Genomic DNA, 24,064 nt, shown 5'->3' with positions numbered 1-24,064 from the left:
ATGATTATTAACCCTTAAACTTTTATGGTGAACATCAGTCATAGCTGGAGTTAACTTTTTTTCCAATAATAAACCCTATGAGCTTCATCACAACTTTGTTTTTTATAACAGTGTCACTCCATACTGGTAAATAACAAAACATCTGGTAAAACATCAATATAGAAAAACTATGTAAACCCTTTCTTTCAACAGCAACCCAGTTATTAATACTATTTTCAATCAGACTTTATTATACATACTGAATTACCAACAGTATGCATTTGGAAAAGCTAAGATTATAAGTTTTATGTTAAACACAATATAAGCCCAACATGTCAATTTAGTTTGTCAAACATCAGAAAATGAAAAAATAGAAAAAAAGATATAAATTCTAGAACAACACAAAAAAATAATAAAAGGATAACTGGAATTCTTAGTACTTTAGCTTTTAGAAGGCAAAAACCACTCTTATAAAACAATTTCAATCACCCACCAAGTTCATCTTCATGAAAATCTGACATCTGAGTATCCATAATGTGATCTAGAAATGTAAACCACTCTCCATTCAGCCTAAGCTTTGCATCTTTAAAGTTTATGATGTTTCATTCCACTATAAATTATAGGGACCTTGAGCAGCAAGGGGAAACTGGCACAAATGTTGATAAGGTCCTCTTATAATGCTATTTCTAGGGCATTTAGAGTCCCTTCAAAAGATCAGGAGATTGGCACACTATGTAGACGTGGTGTGTTTAGGGCAATAAGTTAAGTCATAAAGTAAGTGAGAAATACTTATGAGAAATTTCTACTGGAATAAATATGTTCAGTCAGAACTGCATTTTAAGGAGAATGCAAGACCTATCTTGCTTGTCACAACCACTGGGAATGGCCTAGTTCTTAGTGTACTAAACTTACAGACACCCCTGCCCTAATGAAAAAGCAAAAGTAAAATGAGCAGCAACTGCCTAGTACAGAATGACACTTGTAGAGAAAAATCTTAGAGAACTAATCTACAAAAATAGCTCAGGTAAAAAGGACATTCTGAAATGTTTTTGAAATTTATCTTCAGGTTAACTTGAGCTGGTTTTTACAGGGTATATATATGGTATCTGGGAGGACATGTGATACCATTGGCTGGTGTTTCTTGTAATATAGCCGATGGAACGAGTGATGATTTGACCAATGGTAGCCATAAAGTGCTGATTTCTAGGCCTGGGTCTTTATTTAGGAATGGTTTCATCTTTTTGATATATAAAGATTTTTTTATACTTTTCTAGTTTCCAGAATTTATATGAGTTGATATGTGTATAATTGTCCCAGTCTATTTTATGTCCAGTCAACATGGCATGTTCTGCAAAGACCAATTCTATGTTTTCATCAGTCCTGTGCAGTGTTTATGTTATTTTAGTCTTGCCCTAAAGTGTTTTCCAGTTTCTCTGATTTAGGTATGTTTACAGGAACAAGGTATTTCATAAGTTATGTTTTTGTGTTTATTATCAGTTGTTCTTTGTTTAGATTTGGAAGAAAGCTAACCTGTTCTTATGGCAAATGATGGGAATGGTATCCAACAGAAAAACATCAAATGGTCTCCCATAAGTAACAAAAATGACACAGGGAACAGGTGGCCAAAGGTTCAAATGGAGGGCATGTAAGAGCTCTTAGAACTAAATAAATGTTCTAGTTCAAAAGCAAAGACAAATAAGGAGGATGATTTGTTAGAAAGGCTCACAAGAGTATTGTAAGAACTAGAGAAAGTAGCTAGAGAAGATATTGCTGACAAAACCACACTGTAATTGATGATCACAAAAAAAGGATAAACCACACTCAAAAGGTTATGTAAAAATGGAAGTGAGATGAGGAAGATTTGAACAACCTGGAGGAAGGAAGTAGTTAATGGACCAGCTTTGATAAATCATCCACCTGCAATAATAAATTGCAAGGGTGGACTGCCAACAAGAGCAACCAAGAATGTGAATGTGTGGTCCATCATGGTGAAAGACGGATGTCAGACTGATATAAAAAGGAACCTTCCAGACAGAATGGATAGAGGACCCAGAATCACCAAGAGGTGAAGGAGCAGAAATCAGCATTGAACATTCCAAAGAGGGAAAATGAGAAACGCCTGGCAAGAAGGGCTATGAATTAAATACAGCACCCAGGAAAGAAGTTGAAGAGAAGAATAGGCATACAGTAAGGAGGTGGACCAATCCAGACTCAGAGGAAATACTTCCAGGGCCATGCAGTCTCAAATTGGTGATTAATATGTGGAACCTTGGTGTATAGGGAGTCACAAATGCAATGATAAGAAGATTCTCAAAGTGGGAACCCAAAAACCAAGAATGGTGAGACATCCAGAACTGTGTCCAACTCAGCTGGAGAGGTATTTACAAAAAGGTGCAAGTCCAGGCAGGGTGGAGGAAGATTAGAGCTCAGGGTCATTGGAAATAATTGAGGTAAAGAGGCAAAGTTTGATTAAGAAAAGAAATCAAATTAATGTAAGAAAAGATAATAATTCATATCAGAAGCTTTATCTGAATCAATTTTAGAAATTTGTAACTTGGTATCTTTCTTCATTAGTGTTAAAAGAACAAAGGTAAGAATAAAAAAACTCCAAATGTCAACTGTTGAGAAATAATAAGCTCAAAAATTCTTCAATTCGTAATGAAAAAAGAACACAACTGAATAGTACAGTGCCAGTGCTTCAACAGGAATGAAATTTTGGCATACATGAAGTGCTCAAGAGGAGTACTGTACATGGAAAAAACTTTTCAGCAGTGGTGAGAAGTATTAGCCATCTATTTTGTGGAGAGGAGAGTAACATATCTGAAATAACATTACACCTAAACATTCTGAGCAGAACAAGATTAAGCAAATTAATGGTATTAGGCTGTAGTAATGAATTATGATCCCATAGGTAAAGCCTCAAACCCAAGCCCACAATTTCCCAAACATGACTATTAGTATTGATGAAAATTAATTGTCTTGAATTCTATAGCATTAGGGTTTAGGAATAATTATACAACTGAAAGACATGTTTTATTCTTTACTACACAATATATCAAATTAAGTTTGAACTCAGAATAGTTATAATGTAAAGGAACTGTTCAATAATTTACTGGGACTGAATAACTATGTAATTCTAAATTTTACATATTTATGTGCACAATTATATACAGCAGTTCACTCTTTTGTCAACAGTGATACTATATTTGACAAAATATTTAGATAGATTTTATCTAACAAATATCCATTTATTTTACATCATATCTGAAAGACAACATTTATATGTCCTGAACTCATTATACAGTGAACATTGGAAAGATCAAAATTTGTAAAATCATTTGGTTCAGTGAAAACCTTTGAATGATTTTAAGATACTTTAGTATGATGATCAGAGAAGAAGGTATCAAACAAAATATGAAATTAGTTCAAATGTAACTTATTATTTTCAAACACCTGCTTATTTTAAAGCATTTTAATAAAAGGCAGTAATGTGTGTTTTTCATTCACAGGAAACAGATTAATCTAAACTTGTTTTATAAAAAGATAGCCATTTTTTTTTTCAGAGATGAATATTCAAAACTACAACAAGCACAAAAACTAAATTCTGAATACTCAAATCTAGATAATATAATTTATTCCTAGTTAATATTCTGAATAATAGTGGGATATCTACATGATTTTTGGACCTCTCTCTGATCCTATATATTACATAAAGTGAAACATTCTACAAACTTACTAAGTTTCCACCGTCCCATGTAGTATATCTGGGCACTTAGGGCAAGGCCTAGTAAAACATGCATTGGCACAAACACTATCCAGAAAACAGTAGACCTTTTCAACTGTAAATAATAGAAATACCTAGTGTTAGCCATACTAACTTGTTTAATACTTACAAAAAAGGAAATGAAACATCATGTCAGATAAAATAACATTGCATCAACAAGCAAATAAATACCATTGATCCTGATTTCAGTTAAACAATGTTTTGCAAATTAATTTTAAATTCACTTTTGTTTAAAACTAATATTTTCATATGTATCACAAGATGGGGTTGTGCAAGAATTATCTCTTTAAAATGAAAACATTTAAGATTGTTCAATGAGAAGTTGAAAATTAAGAGCTCTTACAGTATTGAGAAAACAAAATAAGAGCCTACTAGTTATGTAACTATTTTATTAAATTATCTCGCCACCACATTCTCTATCTCCAAGAGTTGCACTTACACTCTAAAAATTAAACATAACAAATGTATAATGTTCTGAAAAGTACGTACATCAGTGTATGATATTCATTATAGTACATTTTTAACTGAGAAATATTTTAGAGTTGATATTTTGAAACGTTTATTTAGTGCAATTCACAAAGAAAAATGAAGAAAATGTTCCAACTTTAATTTCTGCATGCCTCTGAGGAGTCTCAAATGCATATAATGCACTCATATTAGATTTATTTTAAATCATCCTGTCAATATGAAGAATGGGTTTATAGCTGCTAAGAATCTGCCATCCCTTGAGAATATAATTATCCATGTCTTGTATCTCATGTTATCTTCCTTCTCTATCAGTGGTTTTATTACAAGTTTAACCATACCATTTAATAATTTCACATCATGTGGTCTGAACAATTATTAATCCAGTAAAGCTTAGAAAATAGCTATAAGCAAAAATGAAATATGCTTGGATAGAAGATATTACAAATTTTTACAAGATGGAGTAACTAAAGAGGTGTGATCAGTAATTTATTGTTTTATGACTAGATGGAGCTCATTAGAAATAAGCAAAGAAAGCTAACAAGAAGTTTAAAAGACTTAGAAAGAAATCATAATTCTGAAAATTAGTTTATAGTTTTATAACATGTTCTTGCTATTCCTAAAAATATTTTCATGTTAAATTATATCTATATGAAAGCTACAGAAAATATCTATGACAAGACACGAGTTAAGTGTGGTTAGACTTGGGAGTACTGAACATATGCAATTAATAACAGTATAATAAAAACTTTGCATACTTTAAATACACAGATTGTCCACAACTGTGTACATCTTTTTTATGAATAAGTGTGACACCTTTTCTCATAAATAAACAAGACCAGTTTCTGAACCAAACACTATAAAAGATATGAGAGATTTAGCTGTGTATCAAATATTTTATAGTATCCTATGAAAGATGTCATATGCTGGTCTATATTCTCACAAACTACATGCACCAATGGCTAATTCTCACTAGTATCAAGAGTGAAGTGGTAGACTTTTAACAGTAGTAATATTTTTGTGGTTTTTATACTAAGAATTATGTGCTCATAATCAAAGGTGCTGTGATGTAAAAAAATATATTTTGTGTGATATGCTTCTGACTGAATAAAATAAATAGAGAACAAATATGAAAAAATGGAAAACAAGTGGCAGAATATGGAAACCTTTCCTTAACGAAGATGACATGGTTGGAAGAATAAAATTGGACTAAACATTATTTATTAGCTATACTAGGCTGTCAAGATGGTATTAAGTTAACTATAAAATTACTTGTTAATACCATCACTGTAAAGACAGCACTTACAGAATGTGCTGCAGCTTAAAATTTCAATTTATATTTTACTTTAGTATTGAATATGGTCAGCTGGGTTCAAATTCATTTGAAATTCATGGTTATTTACAGAAGGTTTAGGTCCTAAGAATTTAAATATTAGAGGTTCATAGAGATTTACATGTGTTATACGTGATGCTTGTAATTGTGTTAAGAAATATTGGGATTGAAAAGGGCTAATTTATGCAATAGGAATTTCAAAGGTGAACAATGTACAAGGTAATTGTATTTCTACTGTTTTAATGTACTCAATATGAGAAAGAAAGGTGTTTATGAATTAATGTATGATGTCAAGGATCAAAGAATTGAAAGTTAAAGTAAAAATAAGGTAAAGAAATCTGGGAAAGAAAGTAAGTTTAGTTTCAAATAGACCAAGAGAAGTACTCTGAAGAAAGGATTGTATATGTATATATATATATATATATATATATATGTTAAATATTTCTTTCTTTTTCATCAGAGGTGAAATTGAAAAGAGAATCTATGATGTAGAAGCCTAATGCATTCCTTGACTGTCCATACTCTCTGCTGCAGACTGCAATTTCACCTATTCAAGGCTCTTCAGCACAACTTGGGTCAGCAAACCAAAGGAATACCATTAGGCCTCTTTGAATTCGAAGAAATGTCATAACTTTATTAACATATCTAAATTAATTTAAGTTACCACGTGAAGAGGTAATATGAACTCTAAGCCCCAAAGAAAGGATTGATTGTGTTTTTAGATACCCAATCTTGTCAAAGTTACTTTACACTTAATATAAGAAAAGTATTAAAGACTTGTGAAATAACTGATGTACTGGGTAATATTTTCTTTAATTATATGTATTTTGGTTTTAACTTTGAAATTGAATGCAAATACTTTGAAACAATATGGACAAAAAATTGTTGGTGCTGTCCACAAACATGCACAATGTTGTTGTAAACAGAAGATATCATTGTACTGATTCAGTTGCACTGCCAAATAACATGGTTTACTATCATTAGTGTTATGTTCTGACACACTGTAATTAATGGTCCCAGTTTTTGGACCATTTATGGCAAAACTGAGTATCTGAGGTCTCGAATTCAAATTTAATAAGTTTCAGGAAAAAACTGCAATTATAACTTATTTAAGTGGCAAAATATGAAAACCAATAAGCAAAAATGTAACCAATAACAGATTATGCAAGAAACTTAGGACTAAATAAGACTTAATTATGTCTGAAAATGTTCCTCTTAAAAATTTCAATTTGAAATAAACAAAGTTCTGTTATCCTAATCAATTTTTGAATGAAAAGGATGATGCAAAATATTACAAACATCAAGTGACTACACCATAGATATACAATGTAGCTAAATGAATTCCTTTACAAAGAATATTACAGCAGCAACTTGTTACATTATGAAAATAAAGATGCAATCCCTATCTTACTGTATAATCAAGTTTAAAAACCATCAATGAAATTCATCTGCTTAACTTTGGATTAGTGGTTTGTTTGGTATTTCTCAATAAAAGCATTGTAAAATTGATTAATTTATTCTTAAATGTTTTAACCTTTCCTTGTATATGTCATTGCTTGGGCCACATTTAGAGTTTTGTGTTCAATCTTGGACTCCTTACCTCAGATAGAACATTGGATTGTTGAAAATTGTTTAGAGGAGGGTTACTAGGATACCTGGGATGGAAAGGTTGTCATACAAGAATAGGTTAAAATCCCTGAACTTGTTTCCTATTCAAAAATAAGTGTCAGAAGGAATCTAACTGAGGAGTTTAAGACTGTTAAGAGAAATGTTAAGTGTTGATACATCAACTTTTTTTGTACTTAATGGTAAGAATGGTATGACTATGGGACACAAAACTCTTGACAGGAAAGAAGTCATTTTCAACTAAGATAGTTTTGTTTTTCTAACATTGTGGTTGACTTTTGGAATGAGTTTGCCTTTATATATAGTGTATGCAATAAATTTAAGGAAAGGCTTGATAAATATTTAAATGATAAAGTTTGGCTTTGAGTCTTTTTTAAGTTTAATTTAGCCTAAATGGACCAAAAAGTCCCTTTTCGTCCTTAAATTTTATGTTCATATAGCTATGAATCTTTCTTACCTTACTTTGAATGAATGTACCAATTATACATGGCTGTGATTAACCTTTTTCCAAAGAAATAAAGTCCCACCCCTAACTTTTTTTCACTTTTGATACAAAACTAAAATAAAGAGATTAATAATGTTTTATTTATCTTTTTATGTAATAAAAATGGTTTTGATTTGAAAAACTAGAAAACTTTTAAACTTTTTATAAAGACTGAGTCTTTAATAAGGATGTCAGATTTTTATAAATTTTCTATTTTTGAATGACATTGTCTATGACAAAAAATAAGAATTTTCAATATTTGTTTTATAGTACTTGTAAGTTTTGAGTTTGAGTAATTTTTAATTCATTTTGTATAACTGAGTATAAATGTAAACATTTGTACTCTGTGGCTGTCAATGATGTGGTAGGTACATTTCCCTGAATTAACAATATTAGTATACAAAAACTGGTTAATCAAACTGCAGAGAAGTGTGAAATGTTGATGCCTAACAATAATTACTTGACCAACTAAAAGCATGGAATAAGAGGTTATATTAAATACATATATATCTATAACAAGGTGAGAATAAATAGCACTGAAATATTTAGAAAACTAAAAAAGCATCACTGAAGAAATATTAATAATACTCAAAATAAACCAAATATCAGTCATTTAATACCATGGGCATCACTATTACATTAGGCAACAAAGTTTAACACAATAATTTTTATAAATGTTGAGAATAATTGATGCACCCTGAATGCAGTTGATGTGATTATAGTGGAAAGATTGAGAAAAAAAAACTTGTTCTACTGTATAAAATTTTGTAGAATTAATCTCACCGTTAGTTAAGAAAAATACACTTGGTCATTGATTTCAGTTCTGCCATGATCTTTGATTAGGCTTTTACTAGGGGATTCTTTAATGTTGTAATACAAATTGATTTCTTGATGTCCCTTGTGTTGGTAGTCACTATCTTATTCACATATTTTTATAATTTCTCGTATCATATGATAAACAATGGAATGTGCATATTCAAACATAGTAATGTCTCAGTTTCAAATAATCTTGTAGCATTTTAATGTTCTTCTGTTCTGATGTATCCCAGTTCAATGAATATAGTACGCTGTATACAAGTTTTTCTTTAAGGTATCATGGAATAAAAATGTTCTCTACACCTTTTACCTTAATGCTCAGAAATAGGGTTGAACAGCACGAGTTTCTAGATGGAAGTGTACAAACACGGTTGCTCCCAGCTTCTTGTTTACAAATGTTCTGAATACTTTTATTATTATTTGGATATTTGTCAGTCTGAAAAATTTCTGTACTGATTTTGTCTTCATATACTAATTAAGCATATGTGATTCACCTGGTTCTCTCTGTAATGGTTTTCATAATACCAGTTTTAATAGATTCTGGATGGAAGAAAGGATGATGAAGGTAACTGTTAGTATTTGTTTGTTTTCTGCTAGATTTGATTTTCATAACAGTGTTTGGAAGAAGGAATGATGAGGGTAACTGTTAGTATTTGTTTGTTTTCTGCTAGATTTGATTTTCATAACAGTGTTTGGAAGAAGGAATGGTGAAAGTAACTGTTAGTATTTGTTCGTTTTCTCCTAGTTTTGATTTTCATACCAGTGTTTGGAAGAAGGAATGGTGAAGGTAACTGTTAGTATTTGTTCGTTTTCTCCTAGTTTTGATTTTCATACCAGTGTTTGGAAGAAGGAATGGTGAAAGGTAACTGTTAGTATTTGTTTGTTTTCTCCTAGATTTGATTTTCATAACAGTGTTTGGAAGAACGAATGATGAGGGTAACTGTTAGTATTTGTTTGTTTTCTGCTAGATTTGATTTTCATAACAGTGTTTGGAAGAAGGAATGGTGAAGGTAACTGTTAGTATTTGTTCATTTTCTGCTAGATTTGATTTTCATACCTGTGTTTGTTTCTATAACTAATACATTTATGAAGAACAGTTAAATTACTACATATGTATACAAATTTTGTCATGATATTCTACTTATTCTAAGAATTTAAATATTCTTAAATGATTGAATGTCAGAAGTCAGCAAACAGAAATATATGAAAGCAGTTGCCAAAACTGTAACCAAAAGTTTCTGGTATAGAAAAGAAACAACAGAAACCTCAATTTTGTATATACATAACTGTCACTCAGGAGCTTACATCACCAATTGAATATATTTACTATTATAGCTAATCTAAAGTTATCTTGCGTACAAGACATAACTGGCTTTAACATCAGATCTACAAGAAATATGAATATTAAATTGTTCAGCATCAAAGAAGACTAATTCAAACTACAGTACAACACCTATAACTGGATGTGGAAAGGCAACTGCTTTAATGAACCACAGTGGAATTATAAATTAAAAAGAAAGTTAAACAGATACACAGTGAACTAAAACTCAACCACTAGGTATGAAAAATAAAACTTATCTCTTGAAGTTAGCATTTCAGCCCAATAAATGTTCAATTACCAAAATGAATAATGTAATAAAACATAATATGTTTGATGAAAATTACTATTATATAAAAAAAAAGGAATATTCACTCCAAACTGAAAAAAAAAACACAAAAATTCAAAAAACCTTTTTATGTTCTTTTCAACTAAATAAACCAACATAGCTTCCAGTCCAGCAGAAGTACACAGAGAAATTAGAACAAAATGATAAAAGCAGAGTTTGGTGATACATTGCTAGAGAAAAAGATATTTAAGAACAACTTCTACTACAATTACCATAATGATTTTTTAAAGTTTCCATTACCATTTTATACTTCATTTGAAATGAGCGACAATACAACAACACAGCAGATACAAGGCAAGGGGAAGACCAAGGAGGTGGAGTCAAGACACCATTGATATCATTAAACACCACAGAATCACCCTTAGAGAAGCTTTGGATAGAGCACATCAAAAGTACCTACATTTTCTCTCTACACCTCCCAGTAGACAAAGGAAGGAAAACTAAAGCAAACTTCATTTGAATTATGATATAACAGTAGGATAGGAAATGTTTTCAAAGAAAAAAAGAGTTAACTTAGATGATTTTGTACTTTACCATATCTAGTTTCATTTTGTTAACAAGGCTATTGTATAACGAAATAAATATAAAATGGGTTTTAAATGTATTAAATATATTAAATGAAACCTTTTGACAAGCAGTTGAAACACAGACAGCTTTTTCATAGTAAGTGCATGTTAAAAGGTTATTTTATTGTATGGCAGTTATCATAAATACAGTCAAACTACATACGATGTTTTTCAAATAAAAACAAAGACAAAATTTACATTTTTATATAATAAAAACATTATTAGAAAGTTTTATGATAATGTAAGAAGACATAAAAATCAGTAAGTGAAACCTACAACAAATGTAACCATCTTTAATTGTTTCTTAAAAACATATGGCAATAAAATATTTGACTTTTCAAAGCTGCATATTCAAGTCTCACATATAAAAAAACATTTACTTTTGCAACTATATGATCTGTAGAAATGCGTATCTTCACAACATTTTGGCAGACTTTCAGTAAATATTACAAGTTATTTGAACACAAACATATCAGATTTTTTAATGAAGTATTTATACTAACGATTTGTCTGAGAATATATTGAGTCTCTTTTTTTTTCTACTAGTCCAAGTGCAAAATGATTTTCATGTTAACATTAAAAATAGTTTTCTCTATCTCAAAAATCTCAAATTTCATTTGTGTAATCTCTAAACCCTCCTAAATAAATTTCAAACGCTTTTTTCAGTAAAACTTTATATTTTATCTGTTATTTTCTCAACCCTAACTTTATACAAGGTTGGTCAATTTGATTGACCTTGTAACCACAAAACAAATTTCAATAAATCTAAATTACACTTTTCTTTTTAGAATAATTTCAGATTGTAATATAAAACTACCTTTTTTAATGCTAAATAGCATTAAACTCATATGAGTATACATCTGTGTATTCTTAAATTTTATTGTTCTTTCTATTGTCTAGCTAATATTTGTATTTAAATTACTTGGTGAATGTGCAACTCAAATTATGCTATAGAATTACATAATGCACAAGCTACTCACGAGAGTGCCTCATGAAAATTATTGTTATTTATTTTACCTTATTTAACCTAAAAAGTTTCCAATTTTTACATTTTTGTTACTTTTATAATAATAAATAAATAAAGAATAAACATTAAAAATAAGAAATAAAGTTCTTACCTAGGTCATCTTTTTTTTCTTCTGTTGATGACACTTAACCCTACTTTTCTATACTAATGGTACTACTGCAGTAAATAAGTTTTTATTTAATTAAATAATAAACCAAAGAACACAGAATAATCACAAGCAAAAAGCAGACAATGCTCTGTAACTATCACAATTTTTCTGGTTTTCTAACTATACAATAAGAGCCATTAAAAATTCATCTAAGCTCTTTGACGTGTTTCCTGTGAGAATAAAGCTTGTACTGAAAGTGAAATTGACAATTCTCTTTACATAAAACAATGTAATATAAAACATCATTTGATAAATGAAAACCTTATCTTTCTGTCGGTTATAAATAACATTGTATACATCAGAGAAAACTATTGACAATTTCTGAAAAAGAGGATGTGACAGGTGGGTGTAGCAAGATGGGTCTCATTTTCTATTTGATGGTTCTGTAACTAAATAAGATTGAAGGCCATGAAAATTATGCTTTGCCCGAGATGATGACATTATAATGAGTAATTTATATTAAATTTTGTACTTGTTGGAGGAGTGGTAAATAAAGTAGAGAAAATGTAATGCCTAGAGAGAAAATGTCACAATTCTCCTAATAGGTGAAATTCAGGATTTTGTTTTAATATTGTCTTATAAAACTAAAAACATATATACAATTCAAATTTGGATTATTATTAGCTACATGTTTATGCCAAATATATTCATGTACCATGATAAGAAAGCAGTTTACTTAAATTTTGAATGTAACTCTCTAAAACCTCATGACGTGGGCATAAAAAGGTGCCCGTGGTAAGAGGCTTAAACTAGTGAAGTCTGAGTTGGGTCTGACCACTAGCTTTGCCATGCACAGCAATTACATTTGTTCAAAGGTATAGCATTTGGTTTGGACAATCATTGGCTGCTGAAGACATATGGATGTCAAATTGAGTTTATAATTGACACTGGAGTGTACAGGAATTTACCATATATTAGGCATGCCAAGAAAGACCACCACTTTGGCTGGTTACTCCAAATTCATTCTGGCAAATAGTGACAAACTAGTGTTAAGATGAAATTGATGAAGAAAGGAATAATGCAAGTTTTGTAAAGTGTTTTGTAGTCTTGAGTAGTTTTGTGAAGGAAGGAATATGACATTGCATGAACAATAGGAGGGTGACTACAGTAACTAGCTTTGGTAACTGCTTCATTTAGACAAATTTCTGGAGGCACTGGATAAATACACTAGACATGGCTTTATGAAGATTAATATAGCTTTAAGACTGCTTTAAGCACAAGAAGGATTGTATGAATTCAACTTCACGTCACTTGCTCTCTGTATTACCTTACCACATTTTAAGAGTTTGAAGGAGCTAACACTTAAGGGAGCTGCACTGGAAGACAGAGATGTTACATATATGTTTATGAGTTTCTGGTTTCATTTGTAAGGCTGCTGAGAACCTGAGAATGATGTTTCAGCATATCAACTATGCAGATTTAAAACAAAAACCAGGGAAGTATTCATTAATGCACACTGGAGATTCTCAGTCACATAGTAACCAGGGGAGTATTCATTAAAGCACACTGGAGTTTCTCAGTCACATAGCAACCAGGGATAAAGTGTTTACTGATTTTTGAACATCACAATGGTCAAGGGCTGGACCCAGTCTGAATCTAAATGAGGAGTTCCATACTTTAACATCACCATTCACTGCATTGAATAAGACTGATATGCACTTTGGAGGAATAATGGAATGTGAGCAAGCATTCTATACTCTAGAGCAAGTTTTAGTAAAGATATTGTTATTGGTTTATCTTTTTCAACCCTGTCCATTTATTCTAACAAACTAGCAAGAGTAACACTAATGCCCATAGTACCTGGGACTTGTATGATCACCTACAAGTACTGGATGTGTGTTGTACTATCATTATGAGCCATAGAAACAAAGTAGTCCATCTGTGATACAACTATAAAGCAGAATATACTTTAGGTTTTGGATGATGCAAAGGCAAGAAAACACTGTGGAGGATCACACACCATATATTGAATATGGTTGAGCTGGTTGTATTCTCAAAAATAGACTGAAAAAGTGTACAGATATATGCCAGTGTACAATACTTAAAAGGAAAACTTGCCACACCAAAGAAAGACTGCAAAAAGGAGTTGTGGGTCTTCTGCTCAAACCTGATAAAGGTAATCAGCATGTGTGGGTGTCATTATTATTTATTTCATGAAGTGGACCATGCCTATACAGTGGTTAATATTTTAAAACAGTCCATCAGTGTTATTTGGTAAAACAAGGATAACATAATTAATACCATCTGGGAAGGTCTACAGGAATAAATAGCCAACTTCAACAACAGCTAGTTGTTTCTAGAAGTGTGTCAAGTGTGGTGAACTTGTGAATTTCACTACATATCCTCAGTACGATTCTTTTGCTGAATAGTCAATATATCTACTTAGCAGAAGCTTGCTAAATCTATGAACACTGAACACACTACCTTTATGACATGACGGCATACCATGCAACTGAGTAACAACTGATTGGTTATTCTCAAATCTCCTGATGTTCAGATCAGATACATAGTTCCCAGTTGGTATGGTACCTAGTACTCAACCAAATGCTGCTGTATCACAGTACCCACAGGATTATGTGGCATAGTTGCACTCTGCAATAGTTCGTGTATCTCTTTTGCCTCATCAAGAATGAGCTTTTGGTATATACAACATGCTCATGGGTAGCACTGTTTGTGGAGAATGTCTCCCTCCTACAGTTGGAGAGCAATAGTCTAATGCTTATTGCATTAAATATTGGTGCAGTACACATTATTATTGGTAGGTGTGGGAGTTTAAGTAAAAGGCTTAATGCTTGTGCAAAAACTTCTTAGCAGAGGTGCAAGGTATTAGTTATATGTTGTGTGTAAAGGTGAGTATTTATCTTAAACAAATTTTCAGGTAAAGAAAATGTTAACAATGAATGCCAGAGTACTTATTTTAGGTTCAAACTGTTTAATCAGTAAGGCTTCTTTTATTTTATGACCATTTAAATTTTTCTCTGCTGAGTATTTTAACATCAGTGAGTTGGAGTGAGTGACCATACTTGGATATATTTTCACAAACATGAGTTTTTTTTTTGTTCTTTAACATGGTTAGGAACTTGACTGCAAAGTTTCTTTAATGCAAAACTCATCACAATTTTCATAACTTATTTGATAGATCAAACCAGAAGTGTCAGAACCTTTCTGTCTAGACAGAACATGAATTGTACAAATTAAATTGATATTCAAAAGAAAAATTCCCACAATTTCTGACAGAATCTAACTTATTTGAGATAAAAGAATATTTGCAATAAATGAGGTGTTAGCCCATATTGACCTTGAAATAAGACTGCATTTCATATTTAGTGTTGAGATGACTTTATTAACAGATTCTAGAGCAAATCACTTTAGTTTAATAATTTGGTTTCTAACATGAGTAGATCTGATTGAAAATATTCACTGGTAGAGCATACAGTCTCTATAGAATGATACTGAGTTTTTATGATATCTAATTTTTGAGCATGGGCTTCATAAGAGTTCCAAGGTATGTATAAACTAGTGTATTTTTATTATGATTAAAGGTGTGGAACTTTTCATCATTGTCTTTTAACAAAAGCAGAGGGTTTTCTTAATTTTATGTGGTAAATCTAGTGTCAGGTTGAATAAGGTTTAGATAATAGATGTGGAATCACGGAAGTCAGTAAAAATACTGTCAACACATCTTATCCAGAAAATTGGTGAAGGAAGGAAAGTAGAAATAACGATCTTCAATTCTGATCATGAATATGTTGCTGAGAATAGAAGCAATATGATCGCTCATATGAAAGAGTACTTTATCTTATTATTTCTTATTAAGATTTCAAGACACATCTAATTCAGAACTGTTTGTATATGATGCCTAAAAAGTAGTTAAATTTTTTCTTTAATAATATGAAATGCTGTTCTTTGTTAAGTAGCAAAATGCTTATTACCTTTTCAGAAACAGTAAAGTGAAATTTACAAGGATGTCAGTTTTGTTTAAACATTTATGGAATAAGTTATTAAAAAAGCATAGACTTCATTTAATTTCAAAACTGTTTTGGTTCTTATTTCTTTATGTAATCAATTACAGAAACTAATAATTCTGTAAGCCAAATTAAATAAAGCTTTTATAAAGCTGGTTATAAAAGAAACTGGCACATAACTATTAAACGTGCACACAAAAGTCTGGTTTGTGTCCCTTGTAAAGTGATTGGTGATTATGTATTAAGTATCCAAAGCTGACAATCCTGAATCAAATTTTTCTTGAGTAATTTCTTGTTCAAATATAGGGTTGAGAATTTTACATTAAAGCAGTTTTGAATAAGTAAATCAGCAAGTCATGGGAAAACCACAACCAATATAAACTCATGGTGGAATGGCATGTATCAGAACTACATTCTGACATTGCTTGATATTCTATAGATAATGTGATACCACCAAAAAGTTATTACTCATAATATTCATACACTCAGGTCATAAAGGTGTGTTCAGGTTGGAGATTTAGAATTTTTAAGATGGCATTGGAAACAAAAGATTATAGATCAACCTGGGGCACCATCCAAGAGATTTACAGCAAGTCACACCCCAGCCATGGTAAGCAATGTGTGGTGTCTTGTAACAGGTGAGAATCCACAAACACAAAGGACACTGGCAAAATCATCCACATGCCAAAGGCAATAGTATGCAACATAATCAATAGGGATCTTCATTTGGAAACAAGGTCAGTTTGGTATGGGTTCATTAAGATATGGCTTCTAGTCATACTCCCCATTTAATTGGCACATACCTCAAGTAGATGGAGAATTAAACAGGTATTCATGCTATTCCATACCAAGTCAAGTCACTATATGTAGCACCTATAGACTTCTGTGCCATAAGACTGTTGAAACAGATGTTGGAAAAACACTGTTCCTGTACACTAGATAGACAGATATAGAAATTATGCAGAGAGGAGTGATGTACTTTCACAGCCTTACAACAAAGTTTTTGCTATGGAAACTATGCTGTAAGGCTATTGCCAAGATCTACAGTCATCAACTGGAACATGAACTGAAGTGAAGTGGTGAAGACCCAAAATCGTTTTAATACAACATACTCAACGCTATGTAATGCAGAAATCATCTACATGTTCTTGTAACTGAAAAACAACACATCATCAACACAGCATTTTTAGTAAAGGATGTAAGGGATATAAGTGCACAATAACTCCAAATAAAATCAGGAAATCCTGTCCTAAATAGGAATATTCACAATTTTCTTTAATCATAGATGAATCACTAGTAAATTCTTGAACAAAATTTACTAGAAACTTGAAAAAAAAAGATTATTGGTGTCAATATTTAATAATACTGGTCTTACAGGTCAATCCCACTTATAAACTTTAGGAGGTAAATCAAATGTTAAACAACAAGCTATATTTTTTATTTTATTACAAGTTACAGCTTTTACAGTAAGGTCGATCATTTTCTAGAACATGTATGATGTTTTGATCACTGGTGCTATCATTCTTAAGTATTTGAGAACGATCATACTAGTGATTGAAACATCATACCAGTTCTAAAAGATAATCTTCATTACTGTAAAAGCTGTAACTTGTAATAAAATAAGACATAATCAGTAAGTATACTCAAAATGAAGTTGTATCTCTTTTATCAATATCAGATATTTAGTGATTATTTGTTTACTTGAAAAATGTTTAGCCATATTGACAAGAATAACTTATTAAATTGGTTATATATTCAAACAACACCATTTCAGTGTTGTTTGAATATAGAATTCAGTGGGTACAGCATCAAAGAAGAAGTAGGGCAGGCTGTCTTAGAGCAACCTGGAGATAAACAGGGCTACTCATATTTTAAAGTAGCTGATATAATTTGAAATATAAGTTACATATTTCAAATTGAATTACACAATAAAAATTCTTCTTTAATGTTCAAACATATATTTCAAACCTCCATCTCAGAGTCATGCAAAAAATGATCTCACTAACTTTTGACACTATTAAAAACTACAGGCAACACAAATAATTCAAGAAAACTTCTAAAGAAGTTCAAAAAGTAATACTCACCACACCAATGACACAAATGACAGCTACAACAGCAATAAATAAGTATGCAAAGTGAGACTTTGCAAGAATGTCAGGATGTCTATTCTGGTAAATTTTCATCATACAGAGCATTGCAATAACATACATTGTTGTTGTGTCTGTTAAGAATAAAATGTTTAAAAATTCAGGAAAACTTTTTCACGGTTTAAACCAAATAATCTATTTATAACTGAACTAGTACAAAAAACAAACCTTCTTATAAAAACAGTTTTATTTGGATGCTGTACTACACCACGGCCTTTGTTATGAACTTTAATAATATGCACCAAATTAAAAACTATTGTATGATACTTATAGTAAAATATTTTAGGTGCAAAGTGAGAAGAATGTTCTGAAATCTGAATCTCGGACAATAAAGTATCTAAGCAACATGTCCTTGATTATATGATCAGTGAGGCAAAGTAAGTTTGAAAACTAAGTTGTGTGTTTTCACAGATATTTTATTTGTAAATACAAAACTTTGCTGTGACCTGTAATCAAACCTACAGAATATAGTTTCTGTATAACAGAAAACTGTTTGAGGAAACACTCAAAATGTAGCTTTTGGAACAAAGTTAACTCTGAGTTTGTTAATTAAATCACAGCATCCAAAACTTAGCTTACAACTGAATGTAGATAATACCAATGTAAGTCTTCTCTTTTCTTAAGATCAAACACAACTCTGGCAAACTTAAAATTATTACCAGTATGAAAGTTTTATGCAAAATCCACTGAATCATAAATATTTGATAAAACTACATATATTACAAAATTGTCAACTAAATAACTCCTTATCAAAAGATCACAACGGCACTTGGATATAAAGAATGGATTTTGGCCTAATCTGACCTCAAGTAATGAAATCTTAATAGTAAGTATACAATTGTGTAGAAATAATTATAGAAACAGTGAATAAAACAGGTAAAAAAATACAAATATTATAGGATTGCTCACATGCTACTGTACAGTCAAGTGTTGACAGTTGGAACTATAATTGGCTGTCACACACCTTGTCAGACAGTGTCATACAATCAGAAGACCTATAAAAGTGCACAGCCAGTCATACTGTGTTCAGCAATAGTGTGATGATTCACTTATTCACTTATAGCTCCTAGTAGAGGAATACCACATGACAAATGTGGAGAAATCAAAGTTTTTGACTAGCGAAGGCTACTCCATGCAACAAATTAAGAACTTAAAACTTATATACCATTAAAATATGGGTTATTAGCTAAAATTTTATGCTAAACTAATTGATATAACATATAAAAAGTAACTTAATTAAATTCTGAATGTAAGTCACAAAAAACCTCATGACGTGCACAGTAAATGATGCCTGGGCAGAGAGAGTTAATAAAATTTTGAATGCAAGTTTACAAAACATGATGACATGCACTATGACCCCTACCCATATAGAAAGGGTTAAAGGAAACCAGAATTGGCATTATAATTTTATTTACCCTTTCTTATGTTACAAAATTATCCACATAGTTTTAGTTACTTTGAACAACCTATGTAAGCCTTCAATTATGATGTCTGTAACCTTCCAGAAGTTGATCATCACTAGGTAAGCCCATGATCTATATGTGAATGCATGCTACTCAATATTTTTCAATGGAAGCTGTAAATAGGATATAACTACCTGAGAATAATTAAACATTTAATACAATAATGTGGTTTGAAAATTGTAATTACACTCACCAAACTGGAAATTAGATCCATTTGGACATACATGGTAGCACCCACTTAAAACTCCTTCCATAATCAAAGCCAGGCCCATGGCATAAAATAAACCAAAATGCCCTGGTATACCACAATTCTGAAAAAAAGATATCACTCACATAAGTTATTACTTACATTTAACATTTTTATTCAAAGCATAATTATAAAATATATTGAATGCATTTTACACTTCACAAAACTGTAAATTTTGAAAAGAAATCCACAAGAAACAGAGAAAAATAAACTGATCACAATTCTTCATAGTGGTATAAAAGCCCTCGTGGGAGACTGAAGAGCTTTATCTTTCCACAACAGCCAACATACCTTAATGTTTGTCATGCCCACTTTAAATTCACACTAGATATAAGTCTGTTCTAGAATAAAGACTGAATAAGGGTAGTAAGTCTTAATGGTGAATTAAATGAAATAGCTTATGATACCAAATATATGTATACTCCAAAGAAAAAGATGGGAGGCACTGGAAAAATAAAAGACAAAAAGGGAAATAGAGAAGGAAAGAGAAGCGAAAATGAAAGAAGAAAATTAAATCTACATCTTACATAAGGTTTACAAGTTTTTTTTGTTTCTTGTAACTCTATTAATATGTACTAGTTCACCACAATATTAAATACAAATTTGATCCTACAGTTACCAATTGCTAATTTACAGTGCATGTGCCATGTACTTAGTTAGGTACCTTGAAGAGTTATCAATTAGTATAATTAGCATAAAGTATCATGTTTCAATTTCAAGTATAAGAGTAAGTTCATCTTTAGTTTTGTTACACAGTGTTCTCATATGTTCAACAACAAACATGTGCAGTGTCAATGTAAGTAAGTTACACATCTAATACTTAACTTAAAAAATAGTTGGAGTTACTGTGAGTTAAAATGTAGATACAAGTATAGTGCTAATAGTGGATTAAATATAGCTTTATGGTAAGACAGAGTTTGAGTTTAATGTTAGTGCACGTAAAAGGCATCAAGTCTGAGCCAGGAACGGTAAGATCAGTCCCACTGTAAAACCACCTGAAGCCTAGTTGTGTGCAGTGTTAGAGCAGATAAATCTCTGTAATCTGGAATCAATGACCAACCCAAATTAGATCAGCAAGATGTACCAGATAGTGTAACACATACTGAACAAGTTGGCAAATCATCAAGCAGACAGGACACTTTACAACAGTTGTTACTAAACAATGGAAACCAGTTATAAGTAGTACTGATCAGAGTAACATCCTGTGCCAAGAAAGCTTCTAGATGGTTGGAAGGTATCTTTTCATCACGTTGACTTGTATGTGACCACCTCAAGAACGGTATCCACCTTTTAAAAGATACTGGCCCATCATCACTTGTCTGCCTTGATAGAGTGTACAGGGCTAAGAACAACATACAAACAATAATACATAAAAATTAGTGCCAGGATGGACAAGAGCAATGGAGCTTATGTCCTAGTGGGTGACTCTGACTATCCACAGGAGAAGGAAAAGAACAATAAAAAAAACAAGATATAAACACTGAGATGGTAAACAATGCATATATAATAACCACACCAGAATCTGACAGTCTCATATTATGATAGGATATTGTAATGTCAGTCGTCTTAAAAAGCTTTCTGAATTTTACAGTATCACATTCTTTCAAGTGATTTAACTATACATTTTAGAGTTCACTCTTACAGACTTTAACTTCATACAACACAGTTTGCTATGAAATTTAATGTCAACTTCCTGTGGAACAATCACCAATGCAAACTACAAACCATCCAGATAGCTCTCCATGAAATTACCAACACATATCTGAAACATCAACATGTAAAAGAAAGGTAACATAGCACATTATGCTGAAGATTGGAGGTTCTTGGCTGATCTGTCTAACAACACCCCTATGTATCTGGCAGTGGGAAACTTCAATGCTAGACACCCTACTGGAAGTAAAAACACTAATGACATAGGTTTATACTCTTCTCCCTAAAGTACAGCCACCAAATCTTATACCTAAACATGGAAAGCCAAGGTGAAAAAAAACAAAAAAACTCCTGCATAGACCTTGCTCTAGTGCCATCTGTATCTGATATAAAGGACATAATGTCAGCAGAGATTACCTCATGTGTGAGATGTGTATGAAGACTGGATGATATAGTTAAACCCTTAAATGACTGTCAAGCTACCTAGCAGCACGTGCACCATCAAGAATCTCTTCACCATTGAGCAAAGTCAGGGCAACAACATCTGCAAAAGAAACACCTCATACAGGTGAAACACTGATAAAGATAAAGTCTAGAAAAATGCAATCCAGCACAGGAAGAATTCATGCAGATAAGGCATGACAGATCAGACAGTGAAAGTAATAAATGCATGAAATAAAACCTGTGCTCTCTACAGAAAATCAGTATACAAAGTACAATACTGTCCAACAAGGCCCATTTCACAAGAACTTCATTCTGGCACTTCAATAACTTTATGTCTTGCATAAAAAAACATGGCAATGTCAGTAACTTACAATGATAATGGTACCCCATCCACACAGATGAAAACCAAGATGACATACAAGAAAAGCTCAAGCTACAGCAATCCCTATCTGAGCTATAAGCACATGCATATATGGAAGCCATCTACAGCTTGGATGAAATACACAGACCCATAAATACATCTAAAGATCTCCAGATCCAGATGGTGAAAGAATATCTACTTTAAAGAAACTTACCTGTTGTAGTGTCACAGTATCAATATAGCATCCTGACCCAAACCCATGAAGGATCACTCTAGTCTTAAACCCCATCATATCACTGTCCTAGAAAACAATACCAGCAAAATTACAGAAAATACTGTAGCTAGAAGTCTTGCCTGTTAGATTGAACCACTGCTATCCTCATGAATAGGTGGTTAGTGTGGTGGAAGGGAAACCTGGATCAATGCTGCTGAATATGCAGCAGATACTTGGGAAGATTTAGTAGCTGGTCAGAACAATATGACAGCAGCTTTAGATCCGGAACATGCTTAAAACAGAGACCAACTGCTGATTTTTGCCAACAGAATGCTGAAAATAGGTATCAGTGTAACATGAGTCATAGTTACAGAAGATGCATCACAAAGTATGGAACATGGTAATCAGACTGAATCACCATCAATACCAGCTTGCCTCAAAGATAGCCATCCTTGCCAGTCGTGTTCAACAGCTACATCAAGGATATAACCTGCCTCAATAGTCTAACCAGATGTCATGTGCTAACCTTTGCTGTTGACATTCTTGTGTATAGCAGAGGCTCAAGCAAAGCTAAAATTGAAAACATAATGCAACCATCTCTTAGCATGGTGTGCAAATAGTCCAATAAAACAGAAGTGGCCATCATTCCTACCAAAGCCAAGTCACGTTCTGCACACACAGCAACAGACATGCTGATGAGAACAAATCATCACCTTCCTTTGCAAGCATTGCCATCCCTCTAAAAAAATAATTTTGATAGACAATTTTGTTTTGCAATATTACAAATGTACCTTACCAGAAAAAAATAATAAGAACACTGCTTTACTTAGCACAGTATTGCATCTATTATTGTATTAAATTCTTTTTTTTCCAGTTCAACGTTTATAGAAAGACTGTTATTATACAACTATTACTATAGAGTTCAGAAGAATTTACCAATGAAATATATTTTGCGTACTGTAGTATGGATTTTGTAAAATACAATTATATCTTTCAATTCCACTTTAATATACTTTCATTACACTAATTATACATTGCTAAATACAGAAACTGTATACAGTTGATTAATTAACGGTTAGCTAACAGAAGCATTTCTTAGGATTCATATTATTCATATCTTTAATAGTTTAAATTCTAAACATTAGTAAGCTTAATTATATATACAAACATAGAGAATCCAAACAGTTTATGCATATCACACATCTCCTATACTGATAAGTGTGATTAATGAGCAGTAATGTAGTTACAACGTATTATGAATAATTTTCATGTTGACAAGCTAGTATGAAGTCATTTATATCTAACCTATTTAAAAGCCAGTGTGTGTCACATCACATCATTTCTGATTTCTCCAAAGTGGAGGAGTCATAAACCTGCTACCTGACTGACATTAAAATGAAGTTTCATTCATTTTATCTAACTATATAAGTGCCAGTTGTGTAATGTCACGCTTCATTTCTCAAAATAGGAGGAGTCATAAAAGACAAAATGCATTTATTCATATAGAATAGTACGATTACTCTCTGCCCATTACAATTTTATTGCCGGGGGTGCAAGGGGCCAGGAAGGGGGGGGGAGGTGCTATGAAAACTTATAAGGGTAGTGAGTGTTGGTATAATAAGCATAAAGTAAAAATATAGTGTGGAATCACCTAGCTTAGAGCCAAGTGCATACAATT

At 31.9% G+C, this 24,064-nt stretch overlaps 1 protein-coding gene across 1 annotated transcript in view; it reads right to left on the bottom strand.

The window, feature by feature from the left end:
* LOC106466299 (SID1 transmembrane family member 1-like) overlaps positions 1-24,064 on the bottom strand; it is a 185,677-nt gene that overhangs the window by 47,615 nt on the left and 113,998 nt on the right. Inside the window, exons 16-18 of the mRNA XM_022394275.1 lie at positions 19,664-19,781; positions 17,945-18,081; positions 3,716-3,818 (exon numbers count right to left, since the gene is read on the bottom strand). Of these exons, the coding sequence (XP_022249983.1) occupies positions 3,716-3,818; positions 17,945-18,081; positions 19,664-19,781 (358 nt within the window). The remainder of the gene's footprint in view (positions 1-3,715; positions 3,819-17,944; positions 18,082-19,663; positions 19,782-24,064) is intronic.

The sequence above is a fragment of the Limulus polyphemus genome, unplaced genomic scaffold, assembly GCF_000517525.1.
Source record: "Limulus polyphemus unplaced genomic scaffold, Limulus_polyphemus-2.1.2 Scaffold2215, whole genome shotgun sequence".
Lineage (NCBI taxonomy): Eukaryota > Metazoa > Arthropoda > Merostomata > Xiphosura > Limulidae > Limulus > Limulus polyphemus.
This window is presented reverse-complemented; position numbering and strand designations above follow the sequence as displayed.